The following is a 20,461-nucleotide window of genomic DNA, read 5'->3' as shown; positions in this document are numbered from 1 at the left end:
AGGGCACCAGCATAGGAACTGCTAGTGGAATTGCCAGGAGTTTGCATAAGTCCTGCGTGGCATGTTTTCTACCACCAAAAATTTGTAGAATTTCTGTAGATTCTCAGGAGATTACATGCTTTGAGTTGTTCTCCAAAGTTTTAATCAGCCGTGAACTCTGCATATGAACTTCCATGCTGGCTGAGAGAAGGTGTTTCTTCATTTGAACTGAAGTTTGTATTAACATGACATTTCAGTGATTTCTATCTATAAATCTGCTTTCTTAAGGCAATGTTGATATAAGATAGAAATATATGTAGATATAAGAAAGAAAGTTATTTGGAGTTATTGTCAAAATAATTTTTAAAATATTCAGTAAAGTTATAATAGAAATATATAAATGTAAGTCACCACCTTGCTCGATTAAAAAAGAAAAACACAATCACCTTGAAGATTCAGAGAAAGCATGTAATAAAATTCAACACCTATTCTTGATAAGAAAAAAATAACTCTTAGCAAACTAGGAATATAAGTGAACTTCCTTAACCTAATAGGTTATTTATCAAAAATAATAGCAAACATCATTTTTTAATGGGAAAACACTAGAGGAATGCCATTTAAATTCAGGAACAAAACAAGAATGACCCCCTGTATCACATCTATTACAGAATATATTAGAAGTCCTATCCAGTGCAGTAAAGAAAGAAAAAGAAATTTATAACTGTTTGAAAGGAAGAAATGGAATAGTCAATGATATAAAGAGTCTATAGGCTATTAAAATCTTCAGAAAGCCTAGCAGTAAGCCATGGGATCAATATTAAAAATTTAGTTATATTTATTCATTAAATACAAGTACTGAGAAAAATACATGTTTTTAAAAGATACCATTTTTTTAGTAGCAACAAAATTATAATGTACTTGGAATAAATCTAACAGAAGGTATGCAAGTTCTGTATGGGAAAAATTATAAAACTTTGTTGATATTAAAGAATGCCTATATAAATGAAAAGATAGTTCATTCAGGGATAGGAGGACTGAAAATCATGAAAGCATCACTTTCCCCCTAATTGATCTATAGATTCAATGCAGTTCCAATAAAAAAATCTCAGTAGGTTATTTCATGGAAGTTGGCAACTAATTCTAAAATTTATAAAGAAGATAATAAAGCAAAATCAAGACATGCTTAAAGAAGAATAAAAAGGGGAAAGATTTCTTTCCTTTCCAGATAGCAAGATTTATTGTAAATATGTAGTAATCAATCATAAGTTTGTATTGATACAGGGATAGACAAATTAACCAATGAATAAAATAGGGAGCCCAGAGACAGATCCATCTACATAAAGAACAATGATCTATGTCTAAAGAGATGGTGCCAGAGATCACAGATTAGGGAAAAGGAGGTCAGTTTATTGACTGGTGCTCAGCATATGGCAAACATAAAATTAGATTCTTACTTCACAGGAAATACAAAACTCATGTCTAGGTAGATTAAGGATTTAGCAAAAATTTAAACTATTATATAAAAGTGTAGAGGAGTATCTTTCTGAGTTTGGGGGAGGGAAAGATATCTTAAATAACACCTAAATTTTTTTATTTAAGAGAAAAGATTGATAAATTTTACCATATTAAACTTGTGAACTTCTGTTCATCAAAAGAAAACATTAAAGAAAAGACAACCCACAAGCTGGAAGATGATATTTTAAATATATCTAGCCGACTAATGATAAGTGTGTCAAATATAAAAAAGGACTCCTACAATTTCAATAAGAAAAAGACATGAACAGACATTTCACCAAAGAGGAGACATCAATGCCATTTAAGTAAAGAAACTTACTCTCCTCAGTAAGGAGGAATATTCAATTTAGAACCTCAGTGAGAATTTTATCCTCAGTTAAGGTCATTGCAGTGGATATGGGCTGGAAAACGGAATATTTCACGTAGCTGAGTATCACTGTACCCTATGATCTAGCAGTCCCACTTCCAGATATGCACTTAAACAATTGCAGGGAATTCCCTTACGGTCCAGTGGTTAAGACTTGGTGCTTTCACTGCTGTGGCCTGGGTTCAGTCCCTGGTCAGGGAACTAGCATCCTGCAAGCCACGCAGCATGGCCAAAAAAAAAGAAAAAGAAGAAAAAGAAACACTTGCAAATGTCCACCCAAAGGCATGCACAGTCATGATCACTGAGCAATGTGTGTATAGGAAAACACTGGAAACCCACAAACCAGTTGAGATCCAGAAGTCCAGCAGCAAGAGAATAGATAAATTGTGGGGTATTCGCACAGTGAACATTTATAGCAGCAATGAACTTAAGCTTGCCTGGCAACATGAATGAATGTTTTTAACGTAATGTTGAAAAAAACCCGAACAAACCCCAGAAGACTGCATACAGTTTACTATTTTTATAGGCGCTCAAAACCCAGAAAAATGGACAATATGTTTTCAGCATACATGCATGGATAATAAAACTATATTTAAAATGGATGGGATGATAAACACAAAATCCAAAATGTTTACTCTGGTTGGAGAGAGGCAAGAGGCTAGGGTAGGAGAGAAACACGTGTTGAACCAGGATTCACAGGGGTGCATTACACCTTACTACCAACATACAATGTTATGAATATGTATCAAATAATATCCAAAAAGATGATGAGGGCTTCCCTGATGGCGCAGTGGTTGAGAATCTGCCTGCCAGTGCAGGGGACACGGGTCCGAGCCCTGGTCCAGGAAGATCCCACATGCCGCGGAGGAACTAAGCCCGTGCACCACAACTACTGAGCCCGAGCTCTAGAGCCCACGGCCACAACTACTGAAGCCCGTGCACCTAGAGCCTGTGCTCCACAACAACAGAAGCCACCGCAATGAGAAGCCCACGCACCGCAACGAAGAGTAGCCCCCGCTCGCCACAACTAGAGAAAGCCTAAGCACAGCAACAAAGACCCAATGCAGCCAATAAATAAATAAATTTTTTAAGAAGATTATGAAAACTTAGCATATCTTTCATCTAACACAGTATTGATTTATCTGTAAATAACTCATTTCTACATCCATATGTAATAACATATTTTCAGTGTTTAAAAATATTCTATTAATAATATAGTCAAAAGATTTTGCGTATCTTAAACTAATATTTAATCATATACATCCACTAATTAATTTATTCAGTAGCTACTTATTAAGCATCTAAAATAGATCAGCCACTATTTTAGAAATAGGGGATCAGAAAGTTCACAAATACGCATACCTCTTTGCTATGAAGGGCTTCACATCATCATGATAAGTAGAATTCGACTGAGAATATTACAGTATTTAAATATCTCATTAGAAGTCATAGAAGAATTGCATTCTGTTACAGCTGTTAAAATTAAGCATTAAATATAAATTCAGGTAATAAAATTCTTCCTCCGGATTCATGAAAGGTTCTTCACTCTCTTGTGTAGCCTCTGATTTAAAAACACTTATTAGAATTTATGAAATTTACAATAATGAAATTTGTGATAATTATGGGTAGGCTAGCCAGAAAAATATTGCCATTAATCTGAAAATGTTTAATCTTTTTTTCTAGCATTAGCTTTGAGATATTATAACAAATAGTATCTAGTATTTTTTTTCCACTGAGAATATTATTAAATTTTTTGCAGGGTAAACTTTTAAAATCATGAGGATTCCCAAATGTTTTTGCATTTCTTCATTTGCTTGTGAACAATAATGCCTCGTTAATTTTAATGACTAGTCTTAATTTTAGTGTTCAGTGTGAACCTAATTGACCATGTGTCCCAATAGAGAGCAGCAAAGAAATCATTAAATCCAAAAGAAATTTGACAAATTGTGGAGAGATAAGTGCTTTTATCTTTGTGGAATAAGACACGTTTCAGAGTATTTTGAAATATTGTTAAAGGTTTGGAATTTTTTATTCCAAACTTCTGATTTTCACTGTTCTCTCAAATAATATTTCTGATGAGTGTAATGTATTTTATTTAAAGCTCATATCTGGTGCTATTAAAATCTTTGATACTTGTTTTTAAATATGCACGATATTTCTTTTCAGTTTGCGTCAGTTTTGTCTTTTTTGTCTCAGTGTCAACTACAGCTGCAGTTACTGCCAGAAGGCTAGTGCTGGGATGCTAAGACTTTTACACAATCATTTGGGGTTTTTTTGAGGTACTGCAGGCCTGTCTGAGTGATTTAATATCTGTTATAAAGTTAATTATTCCTTGATTTTTGAAGCCGTATCCTGTTGTTGGCCTTTGCTTTGTTTGTTGTTTGCAGTGGCTGTTTCTGAATTGACTTTGATGTAAGTTCATTGGCTCTGCAAACATTTACTAATATTTGACTCTGTGAAGGGATTGATTTGTAGTTTTGAGCATTTGCCATCATCTTCTTAGACTGTGATCCTTACTGCTCTACTCCCATTGTGAGATGTGATTTCCAAAGGGTTCGTGACATTTCTTGACTGGTTGGTGTGCAGTTTAGTACTGAATGCAAACAACACAGAGATGTGCTTGTTTTAAAGTGTACTTTCTGGTGTGATCCTTAAGCTCCATTTAAAGCTTTAAGCTCCAATATATTGTTTTGGCTTTTTTGAAATTTTAGAACAGCTCTGGTAAGTAATTCGTAATGGTTAATCCATTTACTAATGATGCATCTGCATTGCTACTGGCACTTAACAGTCTTCTATAAAAGGGTTTTTCTGATTTTAACTTGTTTTAGCATGTTAAATATACCTAATTATCTATTTTCCCACAATATTGCTAAAAGCTCTGGATTCTTGTCCAGAGAAGGAATATTTTGTAAGTATATAAACAAATAATGAAAATGGAAAGAACGACAATTTGTTTTCATTTTGTCCTTAATGAATTTCGTTTTCCGAATAACATTTTACTTCTTTAATGAGACTTTCTTTTTCTAATAGATAACTGCCTACAATAGGCGTACCTTTGAGACTGCAAGGCATAATTTGATAATTAATATAATGTCAGCAGAAGGTAGGTATGGAAAAATATGTTGCTGATTGTTTCCTTATTTGCAAGAAGTATTTCATTTATATTTTATATGTATGTAAAACATAGTTAAGGATTTTAAAGGACCACATACCTACTATAACTAATGAAATAGTAAAATGTAGAAAACTAAGCAATATTTAATTCATTATAAAATATCATGATGTGTTTTGGTGCTGAAAACCTCAGGGTAGGGAACCAAATGTAGAGGCCACTTATTTTCTCCAGGCCTTGGTAAAATCATCTGTAAAGTGAGACTAAGAATACTATTTCTCTCATAAGTCTGAGGTAAGGATGCCATCATTTAAGTCTCAAAATGTGCTTGACATAGGGCTGATCATAGAATGCATGATTGGTATTATTTTACTTTCAAACCTATCATCGGTGGTAGTTTGGTTGTATATGATGATAAAGAGTTGTTGATGGACAGAAATAAACCATAATTTGGGTCACAGTCTCCTTTCTAAATAGCTAATCATGCATCTGTAATTGCTGGAGTCCAACAACAATTTATTGTTACACATGCTTGAATTGTAAGTGATGCCTAAGGATTTAGAAGGTTAGGGACACAGGAGAGATTCCAAGAATTACACTCTCAAATATTCTGATCCTGTTTTGGCATTCAATGGGAAAAATACATACCACTAAACATTTTGTGGTTAAAGTTTATAAATCATGGGATACTATACCAGATATCATTTATGAGGGTGACAGGAGAAGAACTGATATAGCATTTTTCCTCCCAAAACAGTAAAACAGTTGTGCATCCTGGATAGGAAAATTCTTACTTCTATTTACTAGTATGATTGAAAACAAATAAGCAAACACAACACATTTTATCAGAGCCTACTAATTTGGAATTCATAATAATTCAGTAAAGGCTGAGTTAAAAATTACCTTTACAGTATATGAAAGAAAGCAATTTCGATAGAATTGATAATGCAGTACATAATTGGGGAGAAGATTGCTGGAAGTTTTTGAAACCCTTAGCATGAGTTTTTTTCCCAGGCATTTTAGCTGTAATAATTGCAGGCAACAAATGTGCTAGTTTAAAATTTAAAATGACCTTCATATATGAAAAGAAAGTCCAAGTACCAGTTCCTTTGGCCTGGACAGAAGACTCTTTACCCACTTTTCTACTTCCCAAGGGCTTTTGGAAGGTATTCATGTTTGGATCAAGGAGATTTTTATTCTTGACTCCAATTGTAATTGGATACTTGCATCCAGTCCAAGCTGTCCTTGTAGAATTTGGAATACCTTTAATGAGCAGAATGGTTGCGAAGTTCCCTTTCTCCTTGGGAATCCAGCAGTTTAGTTATACTTCCATTGCAGTGGGCTTGGACCACTAACCTCACTATTATGCTCTCAGAGGGACTCAAAACCCTTTGTCAGGTATGGGAGCCCCTACAAACTGAAAGATAGCCTGGTCTACAGTTTTGAATCTCCTCCTTCTCAAGTCTGGTCTCAGTCCTGTCAATACAGAGTACACAGGCATCTGTCAATACAGAGTACATGGGTCCACACACATGTACTCAATACATAGTACACATGTGGGGACCCATGTTCAAGCAGATACTAATGTAAGACTGTTAGATGACTGAAGGATTGAAAGTTGGCATTAGGGGCTACTTATTTAAATCAGGGTTGAGGGAGCACGAGTACGTGGGTTTTGAAAGCCTCCTTTTACGTAAGGGTCAGTGGCCCAAACTCTGAAAATCAGTGCACCAAACGGCAGGCATTTTTCCTTGCTTGTCTCGATGGAATGCATGTGGACACTAGGACGTACATCTTTGAGCATGGCCTGTACACATGCCGTTTCTCCCGGATAAGGTTAGGAAAGAAGTAACAAGGGTTGAATATCCAGATAACCATGCTCGGTGCAACTCCCTGCCCAGCAGTCTCCTGCTCTGGGAGACCTAATGGGAAATTAGTCATGTAGAATCGTACAGCATGGAACTCAAGGAGAGTACATAGAGTGATTCTCTAAATTGGGTTTAGTGCCTCAGAGGCCTGCCACCAATCTGTTGGCTACTGTTCCCTTGGCCTCCGTGATATCCAAATATAGCAGGCACGGGATTTCCCCAAAGTTAGAAAGCTACTGTGACTCATCTCTGGGAGGCCTGGCAGCAGCACTTGGCCGGGTAGACGGCAGGCAGCTGCACAGCCTGGAGCCTCGGAGGGCGTGGCGGCCGCAAGTCTCAGAAAGGAGCCATGGAGGGTCACATGGATTAGGGAAAGCCAAGTAACAGTTCTCCAAGGAGTAGCACTGATAATGAGGAAAAAGTTTTGCACGCTTTTTTAGAAAAATTTCACTGAATGAAATTAATAGATGATAGACTTCTAGCATACCCCTTGGTATTATTTATAAATATTATTTATTGCCAAGAAACTGTTCTTCATGACATTTTTCTGCATGACTGTTTCTCAGTATGGGGAAAAATGTAGCATGATTAAGCTCCTGTTTATCTGTATAAAACAGGAAACGTATCAGTATAAAACAGGAAACTTATCTACATAAAAGAGAATAAACATAGCATATTTTAGAAGATTGCAGATGGGCTATACATCAAACAAATCTAACAAAATCATAAGCAGAATAAATTACAGGGTAGGGGATGAGTGAAGAGCCTTCTGTGATTAGGGCTTTGAAAGACTTAGTCTTTAGGGAGAGACACCACACTCCAGAAAACTCTCCTGAAAACTCGAAAGCCAGAATATCTCCTTGATTTCATCTCTGGCATCGAATGTCCTTTAATATTAAAGAGGCTTGATAATAAATGAAGTCATCAAGGTTTCAGTTATTTGTCGTATAATTTTAGTTTTTTGTTTATTAAATAAGAATGGAACAGTACATGAGATAAAAATAGTGTAAGAAATAAGAACATATAGTACATGAGTTTTAATGAAATAAGTCAGAGGATATACATAATATAATTATTGTTGGGGACTTTAAATCCGTGTATAGTCCAGACGTATTTTTTTTCCTTTTAAGTAAAGTGCAGAGTCCAAGTAATTAACTTGTGCATATTATTGTAAGAATTGCTAAAGTTTACCATTTTCTCAGTTCTTACTCTATATTGGGAGCTCCATTGAGCACTTTATATATACAGTCTCTTTTAGCTTAGATGAAAATCATATGAGGTAAATTCAAATGATCGCAAGATCAGCTTCCCTTTCTGAACCTATGGAGAAAAATACAAGTACCTGCTTACCTTCTGCTTGTGAGTGTTAAATACGGTAATTCACCTCTTTCCCTTAGCTTGGCCTGCCTCGTAGTAAGTATTAAAAAAAAAGTAGCCTTTATTCTTACAGAAATATTACTAAACAAAAAGAAAGCTATCCTTTGTCTTAACAGAACAACCAGAACACAGGAAATGATAGTTTGTAATTGAAGAGTAACATTTGAGAAGCTGAAATAAATTATATTTATTTAAAGTTTCTTATATTCAGAGTCTGAATGGGACATTGGGTTGGTTTAAAATATTCATTTTGGCATCTTTAGAGGGAAATTACTGATGAGACATTGGGGAGGGAAAAAGCGAACTCAATCTCTAACAATGTGAGGTATGGAATTTCATGAGAAATTTAAAATATTATTTCTCTAGAATATTTAATTATGGAGTGATCCAAAAAATGAAATAGCTATGATTTCAAAGTTCTTGTTGAAAATACAGTCAATATTTATTTTAGTAAAATGTGATGTTTTAGCATGCTCTAAAAAGATCAATAACACTGCAAATTAAAAATATGGTTTTCCATATCATATATAAGCAACCCACAAGCAAGTATAGATATTTTGCCATGTCTTCTCTATTTAGAAAGGATGGTGCTGTATTCAGCCTCCTCCTTTGTTCAAATGGGAAATAGCACTACCTAGGATTGTAACGATTAAATTAAACAATGTATTTGAAGATCTGTCAGCTTGAGAACACTACAAGTACAAAATACTTTTCTAAGTTCTGGAAATGCTCCTTCTACCTGAGTACATTGACAGGACAAGGAGGCCGGCAGGTCGCTGGCAAGTTAGCGACAGATTTGAGATTTGACATTTTTTTCTTGTCCTTCTTATTTTTTTTCTCTAATTGTGAATTGCCCTGCTGTCCCTTAGATTTGACTGCATTGTAGATAAAGTTCTGGGTCTAATGTACGTCGTGTTTTTAGATATATCCTCTGTTATATAGAAAGCCTTTAAAGTCAGTAATAATATCGTTCCCGGAATCCAGGATTGTGACAGAAATCAACAAATCTCAAATGGTTCTTTTGTTTCCCTTTCAAAAGACTACTTCATTAAAGATATGCATACCCTTTTTCACCAAAATTAGACTTCCCGTTACCGTATCAAGCAGAATTCTTCATTAAAAATATGAACGTAGAAGAAATGTTGGCCAGCGAGGTTCTCGGAGACTTTCTTGGGGCCGTGAAAAATGTGTGGCAGCCAGAGCGTCTGAACGCCATAAACATCACGTCAGCTCTAGACAGGGGCGGCAGGGTTCCGCTTCCCATCAATGACATGAAGGAGGGGTAAGCAGACTTACCTTAAGTATGGATTTTTAAATATGGTGATCTTATCAAACTTATTATAGGTGGAAGATGGCCTATTGCATTTTTCTTTTTAATAAGAAATAGTTATTGTAAAGATATGAAAAAACTAGCAATTTTCTGTATTGACAAAGAGATTTTATATCTGATGTTCCAGGTCCTGTGAAATCTAATCATAGATCAGGATCCACATCATAAATTACAGCACTAAGTCTTTTGTACCTTCCATAGAGAAGCTGTTTATTTAGGGTCCTGAATTTCAAAGGAAGTTGATGCCCCAGTTATCAGCTGCAGAAGGATGTACAGACTGCTGTAACTTTATTCTAGGAAACTATTTCTTCGCCTTTAACATTCTTTCCACCATGTGGTGGTGATTGATGGCTGGGGTGGATTTGAAACCCATTCCTAAAGCCTGGCCTTGTCACTCACAAGCTGGGTGACACTGGGCAAACTGCTGCACTCCTCTGGGCTTCAACTTCCTCATCTGCTCCAATGGGGACTATACTCTCTCCCTCAGGGTTGTTGTAATGATTAAACGAGACAATGCATTTGAAAGGGACTTGTCTATTCTCAAGCCTTACAGATTCAGAGTATGACTTACATTCTTGTAGAGGTTATGAAACACTCCTTATGCCTGGGTACATTGACAGATCGAATCTCAATGTCAGATGAAATTTTGCTGTTTAATTTCTGTTCCGTAAGTTGAGGCAGATCTGCCTTTTTAAAAACCAATCCTATAAATATGCGAGATATGGAATAAATCACATTTTATGTAGCATGTCCTTTTCCAACTCCTCCTTTATCCATATTCTTGGTAACATTTATACAGATGATATCTGGAATTAACTGGAATATCTGGGTTAATAAGAATCAAATTTAAGGGAAACTTTAAAGGAGAACTTTGTTGGAGATAAGGGAAAAGATCACAAATAGACATAGGTGAGGTATGAGCGAGTAGTCCGAAGGGGGATAAAGGATAAGCAATGAGCTGCAAAGTCCAAGTTACAAATTTCAGAATTAAATTGTACCTTGTATGGTACAATAATGGATTTTGAAGTCAGTCAAGCACACATAGAAGTGCTTGGAGGAAAATAGTTGCTTTATCGCTTGCCTATCATCTGCTGGTTGGCTTTCTCTATGAAAACATAATTCTGGAGCTTAAAATTTTACTTGAGAGGTACAACATGGATCTCTTTCCCAATTGAGTAATTGAAGGAGGACCATAGAAGGAGATGAACAGGGGTATCTCCCCTGAAGACATTCTCCAAATGTGGAATCTTTTCAACAGGTTTTTAAGGTAATGTGTTCCACAGTGATTGTTAAAACAATGACCAAAGATGTTGGAGGAAACAACATGAAAACCAGGTATTGGTAGAGTTTTCCATAGTTGTGCTTTCTTCTGGGCTCACCGCTTCTCTAACCAGTAGTGTAGACCCCACCCGTAGAGGCACTTTAAGAAACAACTAGGCTAAATTGAACTAACAGCTCTCTAAACCAAACTCTGACCTAAAACAGGGCTGCGCAACTATGTCTAGCCTGACAATTGCCAGTAGAGCTTTATGAAGAATATACCTAGGTTCCTGGCCTCTGATTCCCCCTAGAGATTCCGGATCTTTGAGTCTAGGGCTGGGCCTGAGCATGTGACTCTAAATTAAGAACAGAATTTTTTGTCCTACAAGTACTTGTTGGAGAATTCAGTCATTAGCTGACTGACCCCCCAACACCTGCTAGCGGGAGGCATGTGCTGTCAGTCCCGTGGCATTTATTTGGACCCTGTTGTCTCAGATCCTTTCCCAACTTGAAATGCTTTCCATGAGTTTTAATTTAATGTTAAGCTGCAACCTTTACAGAGTATTCATATAATAAGTCTTTTAAAATAGATTTTCTATAAATTATACCCAGTGCCAACTCTGTTACTCCAGTGTCCCTATATGTGCACCAGTGAAATAAGATCCTACTGGAGTATAATTGCAGGAGAAAAATTTGTCCCTGGGAATGATTTTGCATATTTTCTTTGGTTGTTACATAATGTCAAGGTAACAAAAATAGGGTTTTTTTTTTTACGCTGTTGCCTTCAATTTAGAAATAAATCCAGTGCTTAACTCATCTCTTGTGCTTTCCTTTCTTTTTAATGATGTATATCATGATTCTTGATTCACTTACAAAACTTTTTGCCTCTGTACTTTGTTTTGAAAATAACATGGACTATAAATCTCTTTAAAAATGAAATATTGAGGGCTTCCCTGGTGGCGCAGTGGTTGAGAGTCTGCCTGCTGATGCAGGGGACACGGGTTCGTGCCCCGGTCCGGGAAGATCCCACATGCCGCAGAGCGGCTGGGCCCGTGAGCCATGGCCGCTGAGCCTGCGCATCCGGAGCCTGTGCTCCGCAACGGGAAAAGCCACAACAGTGAGAGGCCCGCGTACTGAAAAAAAAAAAAAAAAAAAAAAAATTGAAAAGATTGAAGGTGGGATCAGAGATGCAAAGGAATTGCATCCCTTTATTTTCTAAAATTTTATTTAAAAATATATTTAGAAGTGTTAATTAAACACCTAATAACCGTGTTCTGCTTAATATTTTGCATAAGTCTCAGTCTGATTAAAAAAAGAAAAAACTCCTCGAAAGTATTTCCTGTTACGCAAGGCAGCCACAATTTACTAACTGCAAACTTTTCCATGTTACTCAAACCAACAGCAGAAGACAAAGAGGAGCTCTCAGTAGTAGACCCTCAGAGTAAACCAACAGCCCTTCCACGGCCCAGAGTGCCCTTAAGTGTCAGTCGTCAAGAACCCCCTCTACAGCATCCCAGCTCCTCATCCTTCTTGATGTGCATTTTTTTCATCTCTGCCGACCTCACTGACAGCCTTTAAACTTCTTCTAAATCTAACAGAAAACAGTTATAAAGATTTCCTTCAAAATGAGTAAGCTCCTGCAAAGGAACCCTAAACCTCCTGAAAAGATTCCCTTTCACTTTCCAGACCCATAACCTCAGGGCAACTGTGCTCTCTCTGGGTGTGGTCTCAGGGCTGCTTTGCTCTTGACACTGAGCCAGAGGCTAAGGACTCATGGATGCATTTAGCCTGGGATAAAGCTGGTGGAAAGAGGAGCAGGTTCATGTTTCATTCTGGGCATGGCAGAGCTGCCAACTCAGGGTGAGTGATGCGGTGTAAATGGTGGTTAGGAAGGGAATGACGGGGTGTGAGGATTAAAGAATATACTCACTTTTCATAAGAGATTGTCAAACCTACCACTGTTTCCTTTGGTTACCAAAGCCTGTGGATCTATCCTCAATCAACAACAGAGGATCCTAGTTTATTCTCTAGACAATCTCACAAAGTACTCCCTCTAATTAATTGTCTGTGTTTTGCCCTGTAAAGGGCTCAGGGAGAAGTTACACTTGAAGAAGAGAATGTAAGTCAAAGGCTGCCAAAGACTGCTCTGATGTGAGGTCATGGTCCTAGGCCAGTCTGTAGTGCTCTGCTGAATCTGTCCCCATGTTTGGTGATTTACAAGATAGTCTTTAATTTTTTTTTTTTTTTTTTTTTTTGCGGTACGCGAGCCTGTCGCTGTCGTGGCCTCTCCTGTTGCGGAGCACAGGCTCCGGACGTGCAGGCTCAGCGGCCATGGCTCACGGGCCCAGCCGCTCCGCGGCATGTGGGGTCTTCCCGGACCGGAGCACGAACCCGTGTCCCCTGCATTGGTGGACGGACTCTCAACCACTGCACCACCAGGGAAGCCCAGTCTTTAATTCTTAAATAACGTGCCTCCTGTGTTTTTGATGCAACTATTCTTTCTTTTAGGGAATGATGGTGATATGAGATTGGAATTTTTTTAAAAAAGGCTTAATAAAGTAAAAATTGGAAGCCATTATTAGTCGATTTTTATAAGTATAAAAATAAATAAATTTTAAAAGTCAATGCAACTATATGTCTAAACTATATGTCTATAACTATATTTCTTTAATATCTGTTCTTCTAAGTTCTAGGCATAGATTCACTTTTTTTCTTTCATAGTTTAGCATTTATTAAGTATTTTTTATGGGGGAATAATGTATTAGTCTCTAGGGTACAGTGATTTTAAAGAATGCAGTCTATGCTCACATCTATTAGGGACCAGGCAAGTAATCAGATAATTAGAAAGCAGTGTTGTACCTATCACATTTGAGGTATTCACAGAGACGGCTCCTCTCCCACTTCTGGTCCATGTCAAAGTGTTCATAGAGGAGATGAAACCTGATCTGAGTTTAAAATATGAGTACAAATTAGCCAGCTCAAAAAATGAGAAAGCGAGAGTCTAGGCAGAGGAACAGCTTGGGCAAAATCCATTAGGTAGGAGGAAGCCTGGTCAATTTGGAAACCTACTTTGTGTGGAAATGGGGGACAGGGATCCAGAAATGATAATGACCAAAGAGGCAAAGACCAGACCATGTAAGGCCTTGTACACCTGGAAGAATTGTTTGGGTTTTTATCTTGAAGCACTAGGGACCTTTGAAGAAAATGGTTTATATTAAAATTCTCATTTTAGCAAGTAGGCCTGCTAAGCCCTAACCACATGCCTGAAAGAATAGACCAAACCTAAATGCCTCCTTTCTGCAAGCAGGAAAATCCTCCCACAAAAAACTCCAGAAAGGTCTGAGCCTTGTGTGCCAGTTCCCTCTTTTGTTAAGATAATTCATCCCTTCTCCAGTAAAGATGAGTAACAAGCAGTAGAACTAAAGTCCAGAAGTGACCTTGTTCTTTGTTTTATTTCTTATTCTGAATTAGATTCTTTATTTAGTTTTATTTCTTCTTTATTTTTCATCTTATTTTTTGATTGACTGATATGCACAGAACAAAGAAGTGAGGTGGAGCAGAGAGGCAGGAATCATGATGCATTTTCTTTCAAGAGCTCAAGAGTTCCCAGGCAACATAGCATATGTGGACACTTTCTTCTCTAAACTGTCCCTTGTCTCCTATATACATAAAATAAGGAATAAAATACATTCATTACTTGGACAATTAGGTAAAAAAATACAATCACTGGATCTGTTTATCTGGCTGTTGCTGACAAAAACCAGAGTTTTGACTTAATTTTTTTTTTTATAAATTTATTTTATTTATTTTTACTTTTGGCTGCGTTGGGTCTTCTTTGCTGTGCGCAGCTTTCTCTAGTTGCGGCGAGCGGGGGCTCCTCTTCGTTGCGGTGCGTGGGCTTCTCATTGCTGTGGCTTCTCTTGGGAGCACGTGCTCTAGGCACGCAGGCTTCAGTAGTTGTGGCTTGCGGGCTCTGGAGCGCGGGCTCAGTAGTTGTGGCGCACGGGCTTAGTTGCTCCGTAGCATGTGGGATGGGATCTTCCCGGACCAGGGCTCAAACCCGTGTCCCCTGCACTGGCAGGCAGATGCATAACCACTGCGCCACCAGGGAAGCCCCTGACTTAAATTTTTTACCTGTAAGGTGGTTCTCCACATTGTATGTGTGAAGGACTCAGTAAATACTTTTTACCTCAAGGGAAATTGAGTTGTTCAAATTGGAAGAAAAAATCCTTCGTAAGGAACAAATTTTATTCAGAGTACCCAGTGCCTAAGATTGTGAGTCACCATGTTTTGTTAACATTGCTTGAGAGCCTTGAACTTGATAATATGCTCCCATCCCATCTGTTTACATATATTTGAAAGTTTGAAAACATATGGCTATGGTCATGAAGGTAAAGATCATCCTCCTTTCACTTCATAAAAATTTTAAATTTCTGCCTATCAAAAGGCTAGCCTATCAAAATAGCTGCAAATCAAAAAAAGCTGCATGTCAAAGATCTGGGCAAACAGCAGATTAGGAAAGATGTATTTTAGCACGTATAGCATAGAATTGTAATTGTTATAATACATGGTCTCGTACAAAATTATTTTTTTAAAAAGCCAACATGTTGAAACTTACTGGCTCTATAAAAGAAGCAATAAATACATGTTTTTTTGACATACAAGGCAAATCCAGTATCTGCTTCTCTTGAGTAGTGTGTTTGCATTTTATTTATTAACTTATTTATTTTTCTAGTGTTATAGTGATATAATTGACGATATAACATTGGATAAGTTTAAGGTGTACAGCATCAAGATTTGATATAAGTATATATAGCAAAATGATCCCCACAATAACTTTAGTTAACATCCATCACCTCACATAGATACAATTTTTTTTCTTGTGATGAGAACTTTTAAGAACTACTGTCTTAGCAACTTTCAAATATACAGTTGCTTCTGTTTGTAAACTGGTATCATTCATTCTGCAGATAGGCTCCCTGAGAACAGTGAGAGAGACTGGGTTCAAGGAGGACAATCAAGGGGCTGTTGGCTTCACTCCCTGTGGAAAGTGACAGTGACTAGAACTGGGGTGGTAGCAGTGGGATGGAACAAAGTGGACAGGTGTGTATGAGAGTTCTTTCAGGGTAAATGTCAGAGACTGATGATAGATTGAATATGTAGGGAAAAGGACAGGCGTCAAAGATGATGGTGCTTGAGCATCTGGCCATGCCAATCACCAAGAGAGAAGATGATGGAAGGAGCAACAGGTGGAGGTGGGGTGGGGTGATGATGAGCTCAGTTCGGAACATATTAAGTTTGTGAAGCTTCTGGATCATCCAAGTAGAGAAGAAAGTAGTTTGGCAGTATGTGTCAACTGTCATAAAAATGTTTCCACTTCTGGGCATCTCTTTTAAGATAGTAACATTAAAGAATATGCACAGAGATAGTCTTTACAATATTATTTATAACATCAAAAAATGAGAAGCAACTTACGTGTCCAACTCTGAAATAATTACTGAATAAATCGTGTACACTTAAAAATTATACTTCTATAAAAATATAATTACAAAGACTGTACAATATGGTAAATGCTTATGACGCATTAAGTGAAAAAGCAGGATACAAAATTATATTTTAGAGATTGATTGCAATTAGGCTAAAATATATGCACTTGAAAAGTATTCTGCAAGGTACATTGGAAAATGAAAATCGTGATCTTGGTAATAGAAGTTAATTGTTTTTATATCCCACGTTTTATGTAATGTTTTTATATTGCTTTTATAATTTGAGGAAAAAAATAAAACATTTCGAAGCGCCCAAAACGTATGCTTATGCCTATTTATGTTATCTTGAAGTGAATTAATTTAAAATCTTACTAATTATAAATGCAAATCAATGTTATGTAAAAGCAAGAGAACTAACAGTTTTTAAAATATTTATTTTATTTCTGTATTTACAAATATATTTCACAGTTATCAAGGAAAAATATGGTCTTTGCTAAGCAGTTAATAAGGGGATAGAAATTGGCTTTATATGAAGTTTAAAAGTTAACAAATTGTTATAAATGGAATATATTTCTTTTTTTTAAATTTTTATTGTAGTGTAGTTGATTTACAGTGTTGTGTTAGTTTCTGCTGTACAGCAAAGTGAATCAGTTATACATTGACATATATCCACTCTTTTTTAGATTTGTTTCCCACATAGGTCATTACAGAGTATTGAGAAGAGTTCCCTGCGCTATACAGTAGGCCCTTATTAGTTATCTATTTTTTATATACTAGTGTATATATGTCAATACCAATCTCCCAGTTTATCCCTTCCCCCCACCCCATCCCCTTTCCCCCTTGGTAATCATAAGCTTGTATTCTACATCTGTGACTCTTTTTCTGTTTTGTAAATAAATTCATTTGTACCATTTTTTTAGATTCCACATATAAATGATAGCATATGATATTTGTCTTTCTCTGTATGACTTACTTCACTCAGTATGACAATCTCTAGGTCCATCCATGTTGCTGCAAATAGCATTATTTTGTTCTTTTTTTTTTTTTTTTTTTCTTTTGTGGTACGCAGGCGTCTCACTGTTGTGGCCTCTCCCGTTGCGGAGCACAGGCTCCGGACGCGCAGGCTCAGTGGCCATGGCTCACGGGCCTAACCGCTCCGCGGCATGTGGAATCTTCCCGGACCAGGGCACGAATCCTTGTCCCCTGCATCGGCAGGCGGACTCTCAACCACTTGCGCCACCACGGAAGCCCTATTTTGTTCTTTTTTATGGCTGAGTAATATTCCTGTAAATGGAATGTGTTTCTATTCACTAATCATCAAAATTCTTTACCAGTGGTTTTTTGTTTTGTTTTTTTTTTTTGCAGTACGCAGGCCTATCACTGTTGTGGCCTCTCCCATTGCGGAGCACAGGCTCCGGATGCGCAGGCTCAGCGGCCATGGCTCACGGGCCTAGCCGCTCCGCGGCATGTGGGATCCTCCCGGACCAGGGCACGAACCTGTGTCCCCTACATCAGCAGGCAGACTTTCAACTCCTGCGCCACCAGGGAAGCCCCACCAGTGGTTTCTTATATCTACTTTTTCTGAACTTACAAATGTTTAACTTGATTTTAAATTTCAATCCATTATATACTATTTGTCTCCCAAAGACACCATAGTTTTTAAAAAGTCTTTCAAATTAAGTCCAAATATAAAATTCACATAAAGAGCAACCAAATGAATCTGTGTAATGGTACTCTGGGGCACAGTTGTCAATTACGGGTGTGACTTCATACTTACATACATTTGAATTTTTGTGCCATACTTTTATTTCATTTTTTTAAAAAAAGACAGCTTTTTTATTGAGATATACTTTACATACTATGCAATTCACCTATTTAAAGTATATATAACTCAGTGGATTTAGTTTATTGACAAAGTTGTACAGTCATTACCACAGTCAATTTTAGAGCATTTTTATCCTCCCAACACTCCCCTCTCACACCTGTTAACAGTCACCACCACCACAATCCCCAGCTCTAGGCAACCACAATTTATTTACTTGCTGTCTATAAATTTGCATATTCTGGACATTTTATATCAATGGAGTCGTACAATATGTGGTCTTTTGTGACCAACTTCTGTCACTTAGCATATTGTTTTCAAGGTTCATCCATGTTGTTTCATGTACAGTACTTCATTCCATTTTATGGCTGGGTAAAGTATGGATATTTTACTTTGTATCCATTCATTAGTTGATGAGCATTTGGATTGTTTCCACTCTTTGACTATTAAGAAGAATGTTGCTGTGAACATTTATGTACAAGCTTTTTGGTAGGCATATATTTAAGTTTCTCTTAGGGTATATACTTAGGAGTGGAATTGCTGAGATATATGGTAACTCTGTATTTAACCTCTTGAACTGTGAGGCTGTCTTCCAAGCACTTGCATCATTTTCCATTCCCACCAGCAGAGTAGGAGAGTTCCAGTTTCTCCCCATCCTTGCTAGCACTTCCTACTGTCTGTCTTTTTCATTGTAGCCATTCTAATGGGTGTGAAGTGGTATCTCATTGTGGTTTTGATTTCTATTTTGCTGATGGCTAATGATGTTGAGCATCTTTTCACGCACTTATTGGACATTTGTATACCTTCTTTGGAGAAATATCAGTTCAGATCCTTTGTCATTCTGAAATTGGATTATTTGTCTCTTTGTTATGGAATTGTTAGAGGCTTTTATATGTTATAGGTATAAGTCCCTTATTAGACATATGACTTGTAAAGATTTTCTTTTGTTCTGTGGGTTGCCTTTTCACTTTCTTGATGATGTCCTTTGAAGCACAAAGTTTTAAAATTTGATAGAATCCAATTTATCTATTTTTTCCTGTTATTGCTGGAACTTTTGGTGTCATATCTAAGAAACTGTTGCTTAATTCAAGGTCATTAAAATTTGTGTCTGCTTTCTTCTCAGAGTTTAATAGTTCTAGCTCTTACATTTAGTCTTTGATTTTTTTTTTTGAGTAAATTTTTATATGGTGTGAGTTGGGGGTCCACCTTCTTTTTTTTGCATGTGGATATCCAGTTGTTCTGGTACCATTTGTTGTAAAGACTATTCTTTCCCCCATTGAATTGTCTTGGCACCTGTGACAAAATCAATTTACTAAAGATTTTATTTTTGGACTCTGAATTCTATTCCACTGATCTACATGCCAAGCCTTAACGATAGTACCACTATCTTCATTACTATTGCTTTATAGTAAGTTTTGAAGTTGGTAATTGTGAGTCTTCCAACTTTGTTTTTCTTTTTCAAGAATTTTGTGTGTGGGTGGGTCCCTTGAATTTCCATATGAGTTTTAAGATCATTTTGTCAATTTCTGCAAAGAAGACAGCTGGAATTTTGATGGATTTATTCCATTTTGTAAGTAGTTATAGCATTGTCAATAGGAAAAGAAATAATATTTATTTAGAGTAATTTCCTGGTTTTCCCTTTTCTTTTGGAAAAAACCTATGAAATTCCTACCCTCTTAAGCTGCTCCAAGATTATTTAAATGCTATTATCACTATCTTCACTTTTATTGTGAAACTCTTACTGGCAAATATAGAGTTCTTTTCCCCTAGTTGCCAAGATACACATCAAGAAAATACATTTTGTTTGCCTAATTTGTATTTACCAAACAATAGTTGTTCTTTTATATTAGCTTCTTAAAGATTGAAGGACCTTATAATGAGGAACCTAACAGTAGGGGTCTCTGCAGTAGGAAAGCTGATGGATAAAACTCTTAGGTAGAATGGAGAAGTCTGCCTACAGCTCCACACCTCCAGGATGTAATATCACAATCTTATTAAAAATGAAATCAGATGAAGATTTATTACTGATAATTATTTTAGTGATAATATTATTTTCTAAACAATTTACTTTAAGAATATTTTTGAATGTAGTCTACCAAATATTGTAATTGAAATATGATACATGATTATTTTGAATTAAATAGGGTGAAAAAATTTTTAGAAATTAACAGGGAATCAAGAGAGTGTCTCGTACACCAAAGCACCCAGTAAATGTTGGTTGAATAAAGGAAAGAATGAAAAGAAGCCCCTACATGAATCACTGCTTTTAAAGCCCAGGCCCCTACCTTAGGGATGATTGTAGATAATCCCTCAATTCAAAAGGATAAATCCTGCTTTCAGGGTAG

General features: G+C 36.8%; 1 protein-coding gene across 6 annotated transcripts in view; it reads left to right on the top strand.

The window, feature by feature from the left end:
* The window catches only part of SGCE (sarcoglycan epsilon), a 67,636-nt gene that overhangs the window by 29,143 nt on the left and 18,032 nt on the right, over nucleotides 1–20,461 (top strand). For all 6 annotated transcript variants that reach the window (XM_030857247.2, XM_060304602.1, XM_060304604.1 and 3 more), the window contains 2 exons: nucleotides 4,892–4,964; nucleotides 9,302–9,500. In XM_030857247.2, coding sequence (XP_030713107.1) covers nucleotides 4,892–4,964; nucleotides 9,302–9,500 — 272 coding nt within the window. The remainder of the gene's footprint in view (nucleotides 1–4,891; nucleotides 4,965–9,301; nucleotides 9,501–20,461) is intronic.

This window comes from Globicephala melas, chromosome 9, assembly GCF_963455315.2.
Source record: "Globicephala melas chromosome 9, mGloMel1.2, whole genome shotgun sequence".
Classification (NCBI taxonomy): domain Eukaryota; kingdom Metazoa; phylum Chordata; class Mammalia; order Artiodactyla; family Delphinidae; genus Globicephala; species Globicephala melas.
Note: the sequence above shows the minus strand (reverse complement) of the source record. Positions and strands in the feature narration are given on the sequence as shown.